This window comes from Somniosus microcephalus, chromosome 21 (assembly GCF_052327205.1).
Source record: "Somniosus microcephalus isolate GS21.2 chromosome 21, FLI_Smic_1.0, whole genome shotgun sequence".
Classification (NCBI taxonomy): Eukaryota; Metazoa; Chordata; class Chondrichthyes; order Squaliformes; family Somniosidae; genus Somniosus; species Somniosus microcephalus.
Genome location: NC_141007.1, coordinates 67,075,516 through 67,094,599, shown reverse-complemented (window position 1 = coordinate 67,094,599; position 19,084 = coordinate 67,075,516). Strand labels below are relative to the sequence as shown.

General features: G+C 48.2%; 1 protein-coding gene across 4 annotated transcripts in view; it reads left to right on the top strand.

Moving 5' to 3' along the window:
- aatkb (apoptosis-associated tyrosine kinase b) overlaps positions 1-19,084 on the top strand; it is a 451,450-nt gene that overhangs the window by 80,677 nt on the left and 351,689 nt on the right. For all 4 annotated transcript variants that reach the window (XR_015073152.1, XM_085963822.1, XM_085963821.1 and 1 more), the window contains exon 2: positions 5,510-5,536. Coding sequence is in view for 3 of the 4 variants with exons in the window: in XM_085963822.1 (XP_085819948.1) it covers positions 5,510-5,536 (27 nt within the window). In the remaining variant the exon portion in view is untranslated. The remainder of the gene's footprint in view (positions 1-5,509; positions 5,537-19,084) is intronic.

The following is a 19,084-nucleotide window of genomic DNA, read 5'->3' as shown; positions in this document are numbered from 1 at the left end:
ATTTAAGGGTTTAATTGAGGATTACTTTCAGGTTTTTTAGGGTTAGGAAAAAAGCTGCACAACACACAGATTTTCTCTTTTGTTACGTGTCCTAAAAATTGGGCTTTAACTCCTTTCCACCCAATGAACGAGAGACGCAATAATCCTCACAGTCAGCTGTGAACTGCAACTTGGAGCTATTCGAACAACTGAAATAGCACTGGAGAGCTCGGGGGGGCCAGCTAACTGATTAAAATGGCTGAAGAATGGGGCATTACAGAGTGAGGGATGTGAGGTTTACTGCGCACATGTTGGAGGTCCTAGTGCAGGGTGTCAGGAAGGAAAGGAATGAAGAGGGCGTGGCAGAAAATAGGCCGCCAAGACAGCACTAGATGTTAATGATAGCGACGTGCAACCCTCACACTACCTCGCCCACCCGAGGAGGTCTGGAATCGCCAGAGTCTCGGGAGGCTGTCGACTGAAACACTGCGGGCCAACCAGCAAACTTGCTGCTTACACTAGGCAATCGCTCAGATGGAGCAGTGGTGAGGTGTTACACACGTCTGAAACAAAGCACAGAGGGGCAGCTGACAATATTCAAACAACACATACTGGATGAAATAATTGCACTGCACTCGAGTCATGCTGAGTACTTACTCGTCATCATTTCCGATACAGCAGGAGCCCACCATATGATGGCAATAAATGGTATTTGAGGAACTAAGCGTGAAGGTATTTTGTGCAGTTACTTTTGAAGATGGAGTCTCCAGCTTTAAGAAATGGTGTGGCCATGCGTTCCTGGGAATGTATCTTGAATCAGTGCCTGGTGCACCAGTTGTTCACCCTCTTGGTCTTCCATGTCTTCAGCGATGGGTACGATGTGGTTAAGGATCAAGCTCCAGACTATAATTATTCTTGAAGGCATGGTTAGGGTGGAAGGGCTTGTACTGTAAGGCAACATCTCCCCACCAGCCACGCAGCCGCTTCAAAATCCCGCTGGTATGTTTGATAATTCTATAACAGGAACTTTGTTGCATCTGCTCTTTGCTTCTGCTATGTGTGTCACAAGGGTGTCTCCAGCCATGGCTGCAGAGGCTAGTCTTGGTCTCTTGGGAGCCATTCTCCCACTTTTCCACCCCCTTCATGTAAGAAGGGAACAGGTAAATGCCTTAACATGAAGGCAGTGTGTGGGATTCCAGAGGAGGAGGCATTGATCCACATGATTGTGTCTTGGTGGTCGCATTCCACATTGACATTGAGAGAATAAAATCCCCTTTTGTTTCAGTTATTGCCAAAGGGAGAAGCCAAAGTCAATCATGTCCCCAGTATGGTCAACAAGGGCGTGAAATGCCAACATGGGTGCAAATGCTGACCCCCCCCCCCGGACCCTGGGCAATGTTCTGTAGACTTGTCTTGCCCTCTCACATTGATGCTATTGTTCAATACAGAAAGTCATTGACCCCACGGAATAACAATTCTTTGATGATGACCCTGATAGATCTGTGCATAGCAAACTAGCCAACACTGCCGATGTTGCCTGTGCTTGCCTGAAAGGATCTGACACACAAAAATTGATGGCTAAGGTGACTTTGGCCGCTAATTGTTCCATAAGGATGATGGTTCTTCTCCCGGAGTCTTCCTCAAGGAGATGACAAATCTCTGTAACAACCTTCATGCTATGCCTCGGCCTCCTTGGGCACATCTCTTCTGTAATTTCCAGCTAGCTATGCCTGGTAGGGCGGGCTAGCTTTGTTGCGTTGAAGTGGGACCTGATGCTATGCCTGTGTGCTACATGACATCAAGGGCAACCCATTTTTCCTCTTGCTGGTCTCCTCTGCTATGTCCAGTGCTAGTGGAATACTGAATGCAATCCCATACTGTGTGGGGAGAAAAAAATAATTTTCTACTAAAGTGTACAGTGGGTCACCTTTAACCAACAGACTGCAGCCTCTAGTAACACCTACACAATATGAGGGTTACTAAGAAATCGTACATGGATATATGTTAGCATTAGAATATGTTGCGCTGTGATCTTAATGCAGGAAACTCTTGTTTAAACGGAACCTAAATATCCGGAATTCTCTATTAACCGGCAAAATTCATACTCCGAAAACAAGACCTCAATAACCGGAAATGTTGCCGAGTCCGAGTCTCCCGCGGTGGCCGAGTTAGTCAGTGGGGGTAGTTCTCCAAACTGCCACTACTCGGCTTCTTGGCGCTGTCGGAAGTCATTCGAGAGTTATGGATTACCCTCAACTGGCAATACTGTACTTAATCAAGCATCTTTCACCATCCATTTAACACAACATTCTGTAGGTGAGTACCCAATTACTGTATACTGCATATTTCTTGATTTTTTAACTTTTGTTTGTTAAAAATAGCCTCGGTAGATAACCCCCTCTGTCATCCGAAATCAACCGTCCCGTCGGTGCCGGATACCAAAGAGTTTCCTGTAAGCTGTCATGGTAGGAATGGGTTATTGAGTCTAATACAGAGATGTTCTTAGATGCAACTTTGTTCTCCAGCAGTTTCGGAGCATTCTGGAAACATGCGTCAAGTGAAAGAAAGCAAGACTTTGAGGGATAACACCGGGGATAACTCCCCTGCTCTTCTTTCAAATATTGCCGTGGGATCTTTTATGCCCACCTGAGAGAGCAGACGGGGCCTCGGTTTAACGTCTAATCCAAAAGACGGTACCTCCGACAGTGCAGCACTCTCTTAGCACTGCACTGGAGAGTTGGCCCAGATTTTTGTGCTTGGGCCTGCTGGAGTGGGACTTGAACCCACGACCTTCTGACTCTGAGGCGACTGAGCCACAGCTGACACTCAAGTGAGGGCTAGTCAGGATTCACTAAATGACTGGTAACGCTCAAATACTGCATGCCTTGGGGATGATGCCAACAGCGATTTTTTTCAGTTAATGATTGTTGAAAGTGCCTGTAGCACTTTGCAGTGAGCCTGGCACTGTGCTTTGTGCTGGAATTTTCTTGAAGTTTTGCAAAACATTTGAGAGTTTTTGCAAAGAGAAGCATTTGCTATTAAATTTAACACCGCAGTTAAGAGGTGCTGTGACAAGTGGAAGAGTGCGATCGGGGAGAAATGTTGTGAGTTGTTACACAGGAGTTGAAAACATCTTGTGAAGGCATTTTTAGATCCATTTCACAGAGGTTGCAGTAAAATTAGAAGAACTGAGAGATACATTTTAGGACATTGTGGTCCTGAGACACCAAATGGGAGCAAAAAAAGACGATTTGTGCAGCTCATTATACCATCAGATGTCTTTGCTTGAGCCTGACAGCAACTGTAGAATGCTGATTAGAACATTAGTAATAGACAGAGCCAGAAGTGACCTTTCCAGCGTGGCTGACCAGACCTGAACTTTGTAAAATGTCGTGCGACACGCTATCTCTCAAACCCCCTCAGTCATGTTTCCTGCCAAGTGTCTATCCAGCTCCTTTTTTGAATTTGCCAGCATCATCCACTCACACGGTCTTCTCCCCCCCCGCCCCGGGTAGTCAGTTAGATATATTCACAACTCGCTGTGCAAAATAGACTGAGAATTCTGTGAGGATAGTGGGGCTGACAATGACACGGAACTGGAGAGGGGAAAGGAGAAAACAATGGCCCAGAAATTCGGGTCGGGGGCTTCCCGCGGGTGCAAGCCCCCGATCTGCACTTACCTTGCGCGCCGGCCGTTGAGCTGTGGGCCCCCGTGGAATTCCGATCCTGGGCCTGCTCTAGCTGCCGGCGCGCAGTGCTTGCGTACCCCAGGGGCGCAGTTAGTTCGATGCGTCCCCTGGGATCATGTGGGCCATGGGGAGCCAATCGGAGCAGGGAATGCTCCATTCATAAGATTGACAGGAAGAGCTGACTTGACTTATAAATACTACGGCTCCAAAACAGCACTAAATCTTCAAATACATTTTTTTAAAACATCACATTTTTTAAATAAACTATAAATTACATGAAATAACTATTTTAAACAATAATTTAAATTTTTGAAAAAATTAATTTTATATTCTAACGGGGCTAAAAATAAACTTATCTTGCTTTAAAGTATTTAAAAATAATTAACCTGTGGAAAAAATGTTTTAATTTTAATTAATTCACCACTTACCTTGTAAAAGGCAGGCCTTACGCCTGCTTTTTACATGTCTAACTTCTGGAGACTTACCCTCCCGGAGAAACCTGCAAAAAAAAAACGAAGTTCGATGCGCACGCGCAGCCTCTCCCGCGCACGCGTTCGACCTCTGAACCCCTTCGTTCAGAGGATCGGAAGTGCCGGTTTCATGCGCAGTGCATGCAGGAAACTGGCACTTCCGTTGGGCTTACGGGTGAGTACCCCGTGCGTACTCACCCGTGGAGACCCGAATTCCTGGGCCATTACCATTGCATTCTGTCTGCATGCACCATTCTGTAACATCCCAGAAAGTCTCGTGTTCCTTACAGTATTTTACAGGATAGATAGCTTTCAGTGTGGAGTACCATAAAGAGATTTCACTGTATTGTATAGAATGATCGAAAAGGGGATGAATTGCAATCTCTCTGGTGGCCACTCAGTCTAATATCTAGGAGATAGGTGAGATTGAAGTTACCGTTGAGGCCAACTGTCCCTTGAATATCTAAAAGGCTAATCATGCTTTCAAACACAATTGTTGGTAACAGGTTTACTTTATATTTTACTTGCTGCATAATAAAAACTTATTTCTCCACTTTACCTATTTTTAAAAATTGTTCTCTTGTTTGAGTCGCGCGCGCCATTCCCTGGCGGGTGAGTTGCTCAGGAAGATTTGCCAGCGTGCTGGACCCGTTTGTAACCCATTGCCATGAGGTGTCCAAGAATGACCTCCTCCTGACTATTGGGATGGGGGGACTCGCGCAGAGAATTGCAAGGACAAAAACCGCTTCCCAGCGTGCTGTAGTGCATCAGTGTCAGCCATTGTACCCTCTGCATTGCCAGCAGTCCCTCTGCTGCACGGTGGCATAGTGGTTAGCACTGTTGCCTCACAGCGCCAGAGACCCGGGTTCGAATCCGGCCTCGGGTGACTGTCTGTGTGGAGTTTGCACATTCTCCCCGTGTTTGCGTGGGTTTCCTCCAGGTGCTCCAGTTTCCTCCCACAGTCCAAAGATGTGCGGGCTAGGTTGATTGGCTATGATAAATTGACCCTTAGTGTTAGGGGGATTAAATACGTTGGGTTATGGGGATCGGGTGGGATATGTGTCGGTGCAGGCTTGATGGGCCGAAATGGCCTCTATCTGCACTGTGTGGTTTCTGTGATTCTAGCTGCTGTTTTAAAGAACCTAAATAAATGTGTTTATTGACAGATGGGCTTTTAATACTTTGCACTTAATGAGATGGGGGGGGCTAATTAAATCTAAAATTGTGGGATTATTCTATTTGAATGAAGTCACGATGATTTAGAATGAGCGAAATGCGCATCATCTCCAGAAAAGTCAAAAACTCGGCAAGAAGAAAAATACTAATATTTATTTTTATTTTTTTGTCTTTTTGCACTTGTGACCGGAACAGGCCATTGGACCTCAGGGCAGCGAGGAGGTGAGTGCAGAATGCATTTCATATTAAAACCGGATTTACTGCGTGAATTGTGGCAACAAGACACAGGGAAAATGGTGCACGGCAAAGTCATTGCTAGGGCCTGAACAGTGTTGAAAACAGCTGGATATCTATGTACCCTGTGGAAAATTCTCTACTAACATATCTTTGCAGAAATGGTTTGAATTAGTTGTAACGTTGAACGCAGACGTTTAATAAAAACCCTGCCTTATCTCAATTCTCCACCTCCATTATGTAGCCGGTCTAATATAGTAGCTGGCGGGAGATTGATTGTACAGCTGAACCTTTGATGGATTCCGAGTCTCTTGCTGTGGCCCGAGGTTGGTGATCTTGTTTTGAGTACGTGTTTTGAAGTGAGCTGTTGAGATTTTTTACCCGCACCCCCCCCCCCCCCCGAGAGTGTGGCCTGTGTGGCGAATTGGGTTAATTCCCACGGTTAGCTGCTGGTTGGAAAAAAGCTAGTTGTCATTGAATTTTATCTGGCACTTGACCACTTGGCCAGCAAATGCCACCTCTGTAACGGCAGTATTCTGTCCATGTGAACGCGTGTGTTGCTGATGGTGAAGTTGTGGAGCAGCCAGATTAGTTTGTTGCACCTTCTTCTTTTCTTTGGCATCGCTGGGCAGGCTGGCATTTATTGCCCACCCCTAGTTGCCCTGATACAACTGAGGGGGGCTTCCCCACTTCAGAGGGCAGTTAAGAGTCAACTACGTTGGTGTGGGGGCTGGAGTCACGTATCGGCCGGACCGGGTAAGGACAGCAGGTTTCCTTCCCTGAAGGACATCAGTGAACCAGTTGGGTTTTTACAACAATCCGATCGTTTCATGGTCACTTTTTTTATTATACCAGCTTTTTAATTCCAGATTTAAAAAAAAATCAAATACTTAAGCTGCCATGGTGGAATTTGAACTCTCGTTCTCTGAATTATTAGACCAGGTCTCTGGATAACTAGTCTTGTAACATAACCAATACACTACCGTGCCCTCAGTCTGTACCGTGCTGTAGCGGAGGGACCTGCAATATCTCCACGAGGGCAATAGACAATGAAATTGGGAGCGCATGCATCTAATGAAGAACATTAGATTATATGCATATAGTGCCAGTGGAGTGATTCACTCACTTTCTTTTCCATGACCTTGAGGGGTAATGAAGTGGAATTAATCTCTGAATTTTCTGTGCCTGCGACGTAATCCTAAACAGAAGAGGCAGATTTCTACTCCAATCCACAAATAGTGGATGAGGAATCTGATGGGCTGGTGGAATCCATACTGCACGTTTGGTTGTGAAATAACAAATGAGATCTACGCAGTAACCATGTACAGGTATTACTGTGCGGTGAACTTGATGTCACAGTTTACCAAAACGTGTTAGAACAGCTGAGAGGAAATTTCAATCCCTTGCTGTATCTGGCATTGAGGATAAACATTTAGTTTACAGAAGGTTTATGGGTTCTGCGGCAGTCGATGCTATCTATTGAGATGAAAAATTAGTGTTTTGTTGTTTGTGCGGGGTTCCATCAGACCAGGGTGAGGAAGGGTGGTAAGTAGCTGCTGCAACCTAACTTGACCTACCTGAGTCATGCGCTTTCTCCTGATCTCGATATTGAATGGCCATGATGCAAATTACCAATCAGATCGTGCTATGCTCTGAGCTAAAGTGATACAAAGCTAGATGGGAGTGTAAGTTGTGAGGAGGAATTAAAGAGGCTGCAAATGGATATAGACAGGTTAAGTGAGTGGGCAAGCACATGGCAGATGGAATATAATGTGGAGAAACGTGAAGTTATCCACTTCGGTAGAAAAAATAGAAAAGCAGAGATTGGGAACTGTTGGTGTTTAGAGGGACCCAGGCATCCTTGTACAAGAATCACTGAAAGTTAACATGCAGGTACAGAAAGCAAATGGTATGTTGGCCTTTATTACAAAAGGATTGGCGTATAAGAGGAAAGAAGTCTTACTGCAATTATATAAGGCCTTGGTGAGACCACACCTGGAGTATTGTGTACAGTTTTAGAGTCATAGAGTTATACAACACAGAAAGAGGTCATTCGGCCCATCGTTGTTATGGGTGTGGTAGTGGACCCAAATGCAGACAGACAGCCAGAGACTTGAGATGGAGTAAAACTCAAAAGATGCTTTAGTAGAAGGCTCTTCAAATACAGGGCGTACAGAGAATTCTTCAAACAAAAGACCAAAGTAACAATTCAAAGAAACAAAAGCGAGTATACAAAACGCAGGGCAAGGACTAGAAACTAACCTGTGACTTGCAGGCATGAGAACTCAAGACTGAGCGACTGGGGCTGGAAATAGTCAGCTTAAATAACAGGCCTGATTACTCTGATGAGACAGAGGTGAGGAGGGAGGTACAGAGACATGGCAGCAGCGTCTCCTGCGTTCCGGCGGCTTCCATGCGGCCGGTGCCGTGCATGGACCACCACCTGGTGTGGGCGGAGCTCGTTCCGCTGCGCGCGCGGGGGGGGGGTCCGCGTACTGGCATTTTAACAACCTGCTGCTGGAGGACGCGCGGTTCCAGGATTCGTTTCGTCGGTTCTGGGCCGACTGGAGAAGGAAGCGGGGGGGCTTCCCCTCCTTGAGGCTATGGTGGGACGTGGGCAAGGCTCTCGTCTGTCTCTTCTGTCAGGAGTACGCGAAGGGGTCGACCAAGAGGCGGGAGGCCTGGGTCGGGCGGTTGGAGAAGGAGGTGCTCGACCTGGAGTCCCGTCTCGGTCAGGTCGTCGAGGACCCGGCCCTGCGGAAGGTGTACGAAGAGAAGAAGGGCGCGCTGAAGGACCTGCAGCTCGTCGGGTCCCGAGGCGCGTACGTGAGGTCGCGGATCCAGTTCCTGCGGGACCTGGACCGCGGCTCCCCCTTCTTCTACTCGCTGGAAAAAAGACGGGGGGTCCGTAAGCAGCTCTTGGGGCTGCTGGCCGACGACGGACCTCTGGTCTCGGATCCGGAGGGAATCAGCGCGGAGGCCCGCGCCTATTACGGGGCTCTGTTATCTCCGGATCTGTCCAGCGAGGATGCGCGCAGAGTTTTGTGGGAGGACCTGCCGAAGGTCGGCCTGGAGGGCGCCGAAAAATTGGACGCTCCTCTGAGTCTGGAGGAGCTGACCGGCGCCCTCCGCCAGCTCTCCAGGGGAAAGTCCCCGGGGCTGGACGGGCTGACCGTGGAGTTCCACAGGGCGTTCTGGGACGTCTTGGGGGGCGACTACGCGCGGGTCCTGGGGGAAAGTTTGGCGACCGGGGAGATGCCCCTCTCTTGGCGCAGGGCGGTTATTGTCCTGCTGCCTAAGATGGGCGATCTCCGCCTCCTTAAGAACTGGCGCCCGGTCTCCTTCCTCAGCACGGACTACAAAATTTTTGCCAGGGCCATGTCTGCTCGCCTAGGCGCCGTGCTGGCCCACATGATCCACCCCGACCAGTCCTACACGGTCCCGGGCCGGACCATCCACGATAACATCCATCTGGTCCGGGACCTGGTCCACCATTCCCAGAGGGCTGGTCTGTCGGTCGCCTTCCTTTCCCTGGATCAGGAGAAGGCGTTCGACAGGGTAGATCACGAGTATCTCTTTGGGACTCTGCGCGCATTTGGGTTCGGGACGCATTTTGTCGCCCGGATCCGACTTCTGTACGCTGCCGCAGAGTGTCTGATTAAAGTTAACGGGTCCTTGACGGCGCCCCTTCGCTTCGGGAGGGGGGTGCGTCAGGGATGCCCCATGTCCAGCCAGTTATACGCCGTTTGCGTAGAGCCTTTCCTGCGCCTCTTGCGGAAGAGGTTGACGGGACTGGCTCTGCAAGGGCCGGGCGTGGAGGTGGTCCTCTCGGCTTACGCCGGTGACGTGCTCCTCACGGTCACGGATCCCGCTGACTTGCGGAGGATGCGGGAATGCCAGCAGATTTACTCGGATGCATCCTCCGCCAAGATCAACTGGGAGAAATGTTCCGGACTCCTGGTGGGTCAGTGGCGGGTGAACTCCCTGCCGGAGAAGTTCAGGCCCTTCGCCTGGAGCACCACGCACCTCCTCTACTTGGGAGTCTACCTTAGCCCTGCCGAGAACGCCTGGCCGGCGAACTGGCAAGAGCTGGAGGCCAAAGTCACCACTCGCTTAGGACGCTGGACAGGATTGCTCCGAGTGTTGTCCTACAGGGGTTGAGCAATGGTCATAAACCAACTGGTGGCCGCCATGTTGTGGTACCGGTTCGTCACTTTGATCCCTCCCCCTGCATTTGTTGCCAAGATACAGAAGAAGCTCGTCGACTTCTTCTGGGACAAAAGGAAGCACTGGGTCTCTGCCGCGGTTCTGAGTCTCCCGCTTAGGGAGGGCGGTCAGGCGCTGGTGTGCCTCCGCACCCAGGCTGCGACTTTCCGTCTTCAGACGCTGCAGAGATACCTGTACGTCGAGAATCCTCCGAGATGGTGTGCGCTGGCGACGTATTTTTTCCGCCAGCTGCACGGCCTCAATTACGACATGCAGCTCCTGTTTTTGGAAGTGGGCGGCACGCGTGCCAGCCTGCGGGAGCTGCCTGTCTTCTACCAGGAACTGCTATGGGTTTGGAACTACGTCGCTTCCAGGCGGAGCTCTCCCCCGTCAGGAATGGCGGCTGTCCTTCGGGAGCCGCTGTTCAGGAATCCGCACCTCCACGTCTGCGGGTTCGGATGGCTGGCGGAGGGCAGGGCTGTGCCTGGCAAGGTGACTAGAGTCGGGGACCTGCTCGATGGCGGAGGAGCGGGCTGAATGGCGCCGGAGGAGTTGGTGCGGCGCATGTCTTGGGCCAACGTCCGGCTCGCGGTCAATGCCATCGAGTCGGTGAAAGCGACACTACGCCCCGGCGCCACGAGGTGTATCGAGGCGGCTCAAGCGCGTGGGGCGATCCCGTCCGAGCTTTCCCCCGTTCGGACGGAATTCCTTATCGGCGCCCAGCCCCGAAACCCCCCTCGGGAACCGGCGCCTCACAACTTGAGCCGTCTCGAGGAAATACCCTCTGTGCCTTTTCATTCCGCACGGAGGGGTTTCCTGTACGGGATGCTCCTGCACACTTTCCACTTTGTCATCTTCGCCTACCGTCCGGACACGCCGTGGCGTGCCGTCTTGCCTTCCGGCGGAGGCGGAGGTCCCCAATGGAGGGCTCTCTATGCGGGAGTCCTCCCTTGTTCTATTGGGGACTTGGCCTGGAGGGTGTTGCATGGAGCAGTCCTGTGCAATATATTTTTAAGTAGGTTCACGGACTCCCAGGCCGCCTGTTTGTTCTGCGGCCTGGAGGAGTCCGTTTTTCACATTTACACAGAGTGTGAGAGGTTGCAGCCCCTCTTCCATTATTTGAAGGGGCTGCTCCTCGATTTTTGGTTGCACTTCAGTCCCACGCTCCTGATCTACGGTCACCCGGTGCGGAGGGGAGCGGGCAGGTTGGAGGACCTCCTCGTGGGTCTGCTCCTGGGCCTGGCTAAGAAAGCCATCAATTGGTCCAGGCAGCGGGCGGTCGAGGGGGTCGTCCAGCCAGATTGCCTCCCTCTCTTCCGCGGCCATGTTCGCGCCCGGGTGGCCCTGGAGATGGAGCACGCGGTGTCCGCCGGCACGCTCGAGGACTTCCGTGACCGGTGGGCGCCGCGGGGACTGGAGTGCATAATTAATTTGGATAACCAAATTCTGATTTGATTTATTAACGTTTATTTGGGGTTCTGTTAGTTACAGTTTATTTGTTTGTTTTTGATTGGTCCTACCAAAAGAGGGACATGGCAGCAGTGTACTGAGGCCTCCTAAACCGCCCTCTGGTGGCCAGCAGAGGAAAGTGTAGCTGGGACCCTGATAATCGTGTGCGCACCAGCCATCAAGCCCTATCTATTCTAATCCCATTTTCCAGCACTTTTGGTCCCCTTACCCAAGAAATGATATACTTGCCATAGAGGGAGTGCAACGAAGGTTCACCAGACTGGTTCCTGGGATGGAGGGATTGTCCTATGAGGAGAGATTGAGTAGACTAGGCCTATATTTTCTAGAGTTTAGAAGAATGAGAGGTGATCTCATTGAAACGCATAAAACTCTTACAGGGCTTGACAGGGTAGATGCAGGGAGAATGTTTCCCCTGGCTGGGGAGACGAGAACCAGGGGTCACAGTTTCAGAATAAGGGGTCAGCCATTTAGGACTGAGATGAGGAGAAATTTCTTCACTCAGAGGGTGGTGAATCTTTGGAATTCTCTATCCCAGAGGGCTGTGGAGGCTCAGTCGTCGAGTATATTCAAGACAGAGATCAATAGATTTTTGGATATTATTAGAACCAAGATAATGTGTGGATCAATTTTTCTTTTAACAAAAAACACCATTTGCCTTTTTAAAAAAAGACCTACTTGAGCAGGCTAGGTCCTGGGACTCATCCTATGGCCATTTTACACGGGTGAGGTTGTGCTGTAGATGGAGCCTCGCCAGACAATGTGACTTCTGACGTGGGATCCTTTAACAGGTGATTTAAATATCGAAATAAGCCTGTACATGCTGCTCTTGGATTTTGCCCACAAATCGCCCTTCAGAAAATCAGGTGCCTTGAAAATCAATCGTATGCTGATTTTTTTCCAATCTTCAATTAATTATTTGAGGCTTTTGCTGCAATTTTGGATTAATTTGGCAGCCACAGGAACATAAGAAATAGGAGCAGGAGTCGGCCATTCGGCCCCTTGAGTCTGCTGCACCATTCAATAAGATCATGGCTGATCTTCGACCTCAACTCCACTTTCCTGCACTATCCCCATATCCCTCGATTCCCTTAATATCCAAAAATCTATCGATCTCTGTCTTGAATATACTCAACGACTGAGCCTCCACAGCCCTCTGGGGTAGAGAATTCCAAAGATTCACCACCCTCTGAGTGAAGAACCATCCCCCCAGCAGTAGGGGGAAGTGCAATTTTGGCTAGTGTAGTTAGTTTGGGAAGAGGATGTGACGTGGAATAGATGTTGAACAGACTGAATCCAAGACTGTTGAACAGCGGTGGAATACACTGTGTGAAACCTCAAAGCTTCCAGACTTACTTACATTCCTGCTGTGATGGTTTAAGTTACACTATTTATCCCATCAGTATGCTGACCGTTTTCGTTTACAGACTTTGTATTCTTAAAGCACTTAAGGAAACAGTATTTCATGATTTTTTGGGAATACCATAGAGCAAAATTATAAATAATGCCAATATTTGCCTTGAATTTTATGTATATTATGGAAAATTCATTTCTGCCTGTTTTACTTAACTAACCAATGAAAACAATGCGTATTCGTTACAAATTCTTCATGTATTACTATGATCAGTAAGTGAATATTGTATGTATTTATGCAAAAAGTTGGATTTGTCTGCTGCAAAGTTTCACAATGGAAACCTGCGAGTTCCTGGTACTTTTCTGCTAGCTTTTATTATCTTGCAACTTTTTTGTTTCAGAGGCTATTGTTCCTACTGTATCCTCTGCACCATGGAGTTAGACGAAGAGGGGTGGGAGGAGGCTCGTGTGGAGCATTAACACTGGCATGGACCTGTTGGGCCGAATGGCCTGTTTCTGTGTTGTAAATATTTTGTAACACTCCAGGCTCCCTGGGCTGTGCAGAACCAAAGGCCATGAGGATGGATTGGTCTGATGATATGGCATCTTCCAAGGCCCCTGCCAATGTCATTCTCAGACCCGGGCTGGGTGTTCTGTGATAGCACCCCAGGAATGGATCGCCAGTTTCCCCCCACCCCGCCCTCCCATCTCTCCTCAATGCAGCGTGATTGAGATTGGCAACACAACAGCGAGGGAATGAAACTTGCCTTCTCCTAAATTCTTGACACCTTGATGCTTCAATGAGACACACTGCCCTAGTTGTCACATGTGTCAACCTTGACTCAGTGGGCAGCACTTTCGCATCTGAGGCAGAAGGTTCTGTGTTCAAATCCCACTCCAGGGACTTGAGCACAAAAATCTAGGCTGACACTCCCAGTGCAGTGCTGAGGGAGTGCTGCACTGTCAGAGGTGCCGTCTTTCAGATGAGACGTTAAACCATGGTGCTATTTTGAAGAAGAGCAGCGGAGTTATCTCCGGTGTCCTGGGCCAATATTTATCCCTCAATCAACATCACTAAAAACAGATAATCTGGTCATTATCATATTGCTGTTTGTGGGAGCTTGCTGTGTGCAAATTGGCTGCTGCGTTTCCCACATTACAACAGTGACCACACTTCAAAAGCACTTCATTGGCTGTAAAGTGCTTTGAGACGTCCGGTGGGCGTGAAAGGCGCTATAGAAATGCAAGTCTTTTCTTTATGTATGTCTTAGCGGAAACAACGTTTATTGGGGAAAAGTCATCTTGTGGATATTGGGAAGACTGAAGTATGGGTAGATAATGGCGAGTTGCTCATAAAAATGTGTAAAAATAGTTAACTGCTAGTGTTTATAAATCATTCAAGGAACATTTTTAAACTGGCATTTTCGAAAACAAGTAGGCCATTTGCTTTCACTCACTTTAATAGTGCACCGTTACTATTCATTTCCATTAAGCAAATCAATGGATGTTTACTATCAGTTACCTTCAAACTACAGCTAAACAAGGCTCAAAAGGTATAGATTTCTCGAGCTACCTCTCTGAAGGGACTTGTCTCTCTGTTTTAATTACAACTATTATTTGCCTTCCTGATTCAGGAAATGCAAAGAGGAACCAAACGTGTTGGGGTTAAAGGCTGTGAAGTGATTGTCGTCATCGCGAAATTGGTTTTACAAAGCAGGACTGACCCGATTACTCACACTTTGTAGAATGAGCGTATTTGTCCTGGGCCATACAGATTTATATAAAAGTTGTTTGCATTGCCGAAAAGAAAACTGAGGGCGCACCAGATTCAGGGCTTTGAATGCTGAGAAGTCCAGGCCATGTAGATATAAGGCAACAATTTGACTTGATTACCAACACAACTAGCAGGTTAAAAAGGAGCAAGCCTTATAAGACCAGAGATTATTGGAAGCCTTTCCCCCATGTACGGATGATGGAACCAATTCACAGTGGAAGCAAATTGATCTTGTGTTGATTTAATTATTTCGGAAAAAAAACTTGTTCAATACCGTGGTTGGGAATAGCATTAGATGTTAAAGGGTTTGGATTAGACCGAGAGGATGACAAGTTTCTTTGGGAATGATGGTTACGGTGCTGCTGGGAGTGGTTGTTATCTATAGATAGCAACAAGCCTGGGCGAATAGTGGAAATGTGAGGATAGATCAATATTCTGGAGTTTTGATATGATTATCTTTAGGAAATATTTATGCAAAACCTTCACCCAGGAGATTAATTGGGTTTTGTAGAGCCCCACGATAAGGTAGATTGTATGAGGATCTCTGCGCTCCTCCAATTCTGGCCTCTTGAGCGTCCCCCGATTTTAATTGTTCCATTGACGGCCGTACCTTCAGCTGCCGAGGCTCTAAGCTGTGGAATTCCCCCCTAAACCTCTCCGCCGCTCCACACCTCTCTCCTCCTTTAAAATGCTCCTTTAAAGCCTACCTCTTTCTGCCCTAATAACCCCTTATGTAGCTCAGTGTCAAATTTTGTTTGATAATGCTCCTGTGAAGTGCCTTGGCGTTAAAGGCGCTATATAAATGCAAGTGGCTGTTGTTGTAGTTTGCACAGGGAATGAAGCTAGCAACACAAACGATGTTTTGGTTATGAAATAATCCCCCATTTGTTTAGATTCTCTGGGGGTGGAGTGTATATAGAAGATAGGAGCAGGAGTAGGCCTTTCGGCCCTTCGAGCCTGCTCCGCCATTCAACGAGATCATGGCTGATCATCCAAACCCTAGCACCCGGTCCCTATAGTATATGCTATATTTAATGTACCAGTGTTACTTTCTATTCTTTGTACATTACAAGCACACAGTTCAATGCAAAATCTAGAAAAAACATTTAATTGTGCTCTTTGTGGCTTCCAAAGAAAAATGATTAACCGTTGAATATTTCACGACAATTTGTTGTCGGCTCCTGCAGCAGCCCTTCAAATACCCATCTAAGGGATTTTCAAGTTTGTCATCAACTATTTCCTGGATGCAAATACATTACATAGGATTACATCGGATATACGGCACAGAAACAGGCCATTCGGCCCAACCAGTCCATGCCGGCGTTTATGCTCCACTCGAGCCTTCTCCCGTCTTTCCTCATCTAAATCTATCAGCGTAACCCTCTATTCCTTTCTCCCTCATATGCTTATCTAGCCTCCCCTTAACTGCATCTATACTATTCGCTTCAACCACTCCCTGTGGTAGCAAGTTCCACATTCTCACCACTCTCTGGATAAAGAAGTTTCTTCTGAATTCCCTATTTGATTTCATGGTGGCTATCTTATATTGATGGCCTCTAGTTTTGCTCTTCCCTACAAGTGGAAACATTCTCTATCTACTCTATCAAAACCTTTCATAATTTTAAAGACTTCTATTAGATCACCCCTCAGCCTTCTGTGTCAGCTGTGGCTCAGTGGGCAGCACTCTCTAGGTGGGAGGGGCTAGGAGTGAGCCAGGTGTGACTGGTTGCCTAATTGCAGCTGGGTGTTGGAGGGAGTTTTGTAACAAGTTGGTGGAGGGTTTTGTTTTCAGGTTTTAGGGCCTTTTTGGCCCACAAAAAACAGCCAGATGGCTGCTGAGGGGTCCGGAGTGCTGGGCCCCTCAGAGGACAATATTCCCGAGAGGAATTTTATTAGGGAAGAAACTGTGGTGGGAATGGGGAAAAAAAAGGCCCAAAGATTTGGGCCGGGACCTCAGGAGGTTTGGTAAAGAAAATACGGTGGTGGTGCAATGTGAAGATAAGAAGATTCGAGCCTGGGATATAATCCAGGCGGTTCATGAGGACTGTGGTGAGGGAAGCTGTTTTGCCTGCCGACCAAAACCAAATGTGGGATTTGAGGTGACGGTCAGTGGCTGTGAGGAGGTGGAAAAACTGCTGCTCAGTCTGAAAGTTGGGGAGAAATTCTTGGAGGTGACTCTGCTATATTCAGAGGTGGTGGTGGTTTCATTTTTGAACTTGCCTGTGTACATCGAGGACGAAGTGCTGAGCAAAAAGTTGGAGTCGTGGGACATTAAAATCTGTTCCGAAATAAAGAGGAGGTACTATCTGGGAACACGGGTAGCAGACGGAACCCGGTATGTAAAGGTGCGGTTCCCAGAGGGGGTGAGGTCTTTGCCGTACAGTATGAAGTTCGAGACACTGGAAGGGGTGCAGTACTTTCGTGTGCTGCACGATAACCAAGTAAAGGTGTGTTACTATTGTCTGGGACATGACCATCTCGTGAGAAACTGTCCTGATTTGTATTGTTACAATTGCGGTGAGTCGGGACATATCGCGCGGAGCTGCAAGGCGGAGAGCTGTGGGGTGTGTCGTAAAGGCCCCACCCGCTGTGAGTGTGTGGCAGAAGGGAGCGAAATGAGTGATGAGGAGATGGGAGAAGGAGCGGGAGAGGAGTGTGGAACGGCCGGAGGTGCGATGCAGTCGGAGGACACAGCCGGTAAAATGAAGGAAAAAGGAGCACAGGAAGAGGCTGAGGATGGCGGAGCGGAGATCGAGATGGAGATGGCGGAAAACACGGCGAGGGCTGTGGAGGGGAACAAAGACAGCAGCGGGCAGCGAGGGTCGAGTGCAGACTTGAGCCTTAGTGCAGTTCGGCTCCCCCTGGGGAGTCTGGTATCTGCGGGGGGAGAGGAGGCAGGAGCGGGGTGTGTGGTGGAAGTGAGTGCTCCGGGGAGAGGCGGGGAGTCGGATATTTTGGTGAGTGGGAGGGGGCAGGGCGGGGAGAGGGTGCAAGAGGCAGGAGCCTTAAAGGGACAGCAGGTTGGGATCGGCGAGATAGAGCCGTCAGAAGGGAACAATTTAGGTGCGCCATTGTCCCATGGAGTGAGGGAACAAGGTGCAAGGGTCAGAGGTAGAGACGTGGTCGAAGGGGGCGGCACAGTGGGAGAAACTGTGATAGCAGGAAGACTCTCAATGGGAGATGAAGTATCTGACGGGGAGCAGGATTATGTATCTGACAGGGAGTAGGCACAGAGGGTTACAGAAGAGCTTGAGTGTGAGGAATTAGAGGGGGACAGAGACATGAAAGTCGAGGATGGGGTGGCATCATGTGGAAAGGGAAAGGTTAGTGAGGGGCAGAAGGAGGGAGAAAGGGCAGCTCCTGGGTCCAAACTTAAGGCAAGGAAGAGGCTGAAACAGCAGGGTGGGGTCAAACAGGAGGGGAAAAAGAGCCGGAGGCTGCAGGAAAAAGCAACAGCTGCCCGAAAAGTTGAGAAGGAGCATGAGAGGAGGGAAGAGCCAGAGATTAAATGATGGGGAGATTATTGGGCATACTTCCCTTCTTTGGAGCCATGATTACATTGGTCTCGATTAATGTGAACTGACTGAGGGGTGAGAAGAAATTGCAGCAGTTGTTGCAGGGTTTTAAAGGCACGGACTTGTGTCTGCAAGAAACCTTTTGGGATGAGGATATTCTAGAAAGAGTTCAGAAGGTTTGGAAGGGAGAGGTGTTTGCAAATTGTGCAAACAATAACCGTAGAGGGGTGGCTGTTTTGGTGAGTCCGTCCATAGAAGAGAACGTTGCCTTGGTGGACAAGGACACTGAGGGGAGATTTTTACAGCTAAGGGTAAAATTGGAGGGATTTAATTGTGATCTCTAATATCTATGCACCGAACGACCATTGCAAGCGTCGCGAGTTTTTTCGGGGGTTATTCACTGAAGTGGCAGAGGTGGAAAATCCTTGTATAGTGGGGGATTTTAATGTATTTTTATCTTGGATGGACATTTCAGCCCAGATGACCTTTAAAGATGATAACTCCAGAGGGATGATTGTAAAAATGATGGCAAATTTAAATTTGAGAGACTTATGGAGGGACCGGAACCCCATAAAAAGAGAGTTCTCCAGAACAGGTTGGGTGGGTGATGTTTTAAAACAGAGCCGAATAGATTTTGTGTTAATGCGGGAAGGGTTAAGTTCGGAGGTGATGGAGATTTATTATAAAAAAGTATTTTTTAGTGATCACTCGGCTTTGGTTCTTAGAATTAGGAACAGCAGAGTTAAGATCGGTTCAGGGGTGTGGATTTTAAACAATCAGTACCTGAAAGAAAGTGCTTATAAAGAAGGGATTATAAATATAATAAAGAATGCTCGGAAGGAACTTTTGTTCTTGAAAGAAAGAAGAGTTTGGTGGGACAATTTCAAATATGAGGTAAAAGGTTTTTCGGTACGTTATGGGAAAAAGAGGGCAGCAGCTAACCGGCATCGAGAAGAGAATAAAAACAAAAGGTTTACGGATGTCTGTAAAGCAGTTGACGGAGGGGATAAGGGAGCTGAGACTAAGTTCCGGGCGCTAAAGGAAGAGTGGGAATTATTGCAAGCTGAAAAATGCAAGGGGGCCATTCTCCGTGCAAAGGCTAGAGATGCATTGGAGGGCGAAAGATGCACTAGATATTTTCTGGAGCAAGAGAAGCTACGACAGAGATTATCGTTAATTGAAGAGTTGAAGGTTGGGGAGAAGATCATTCATGAAAGTGAG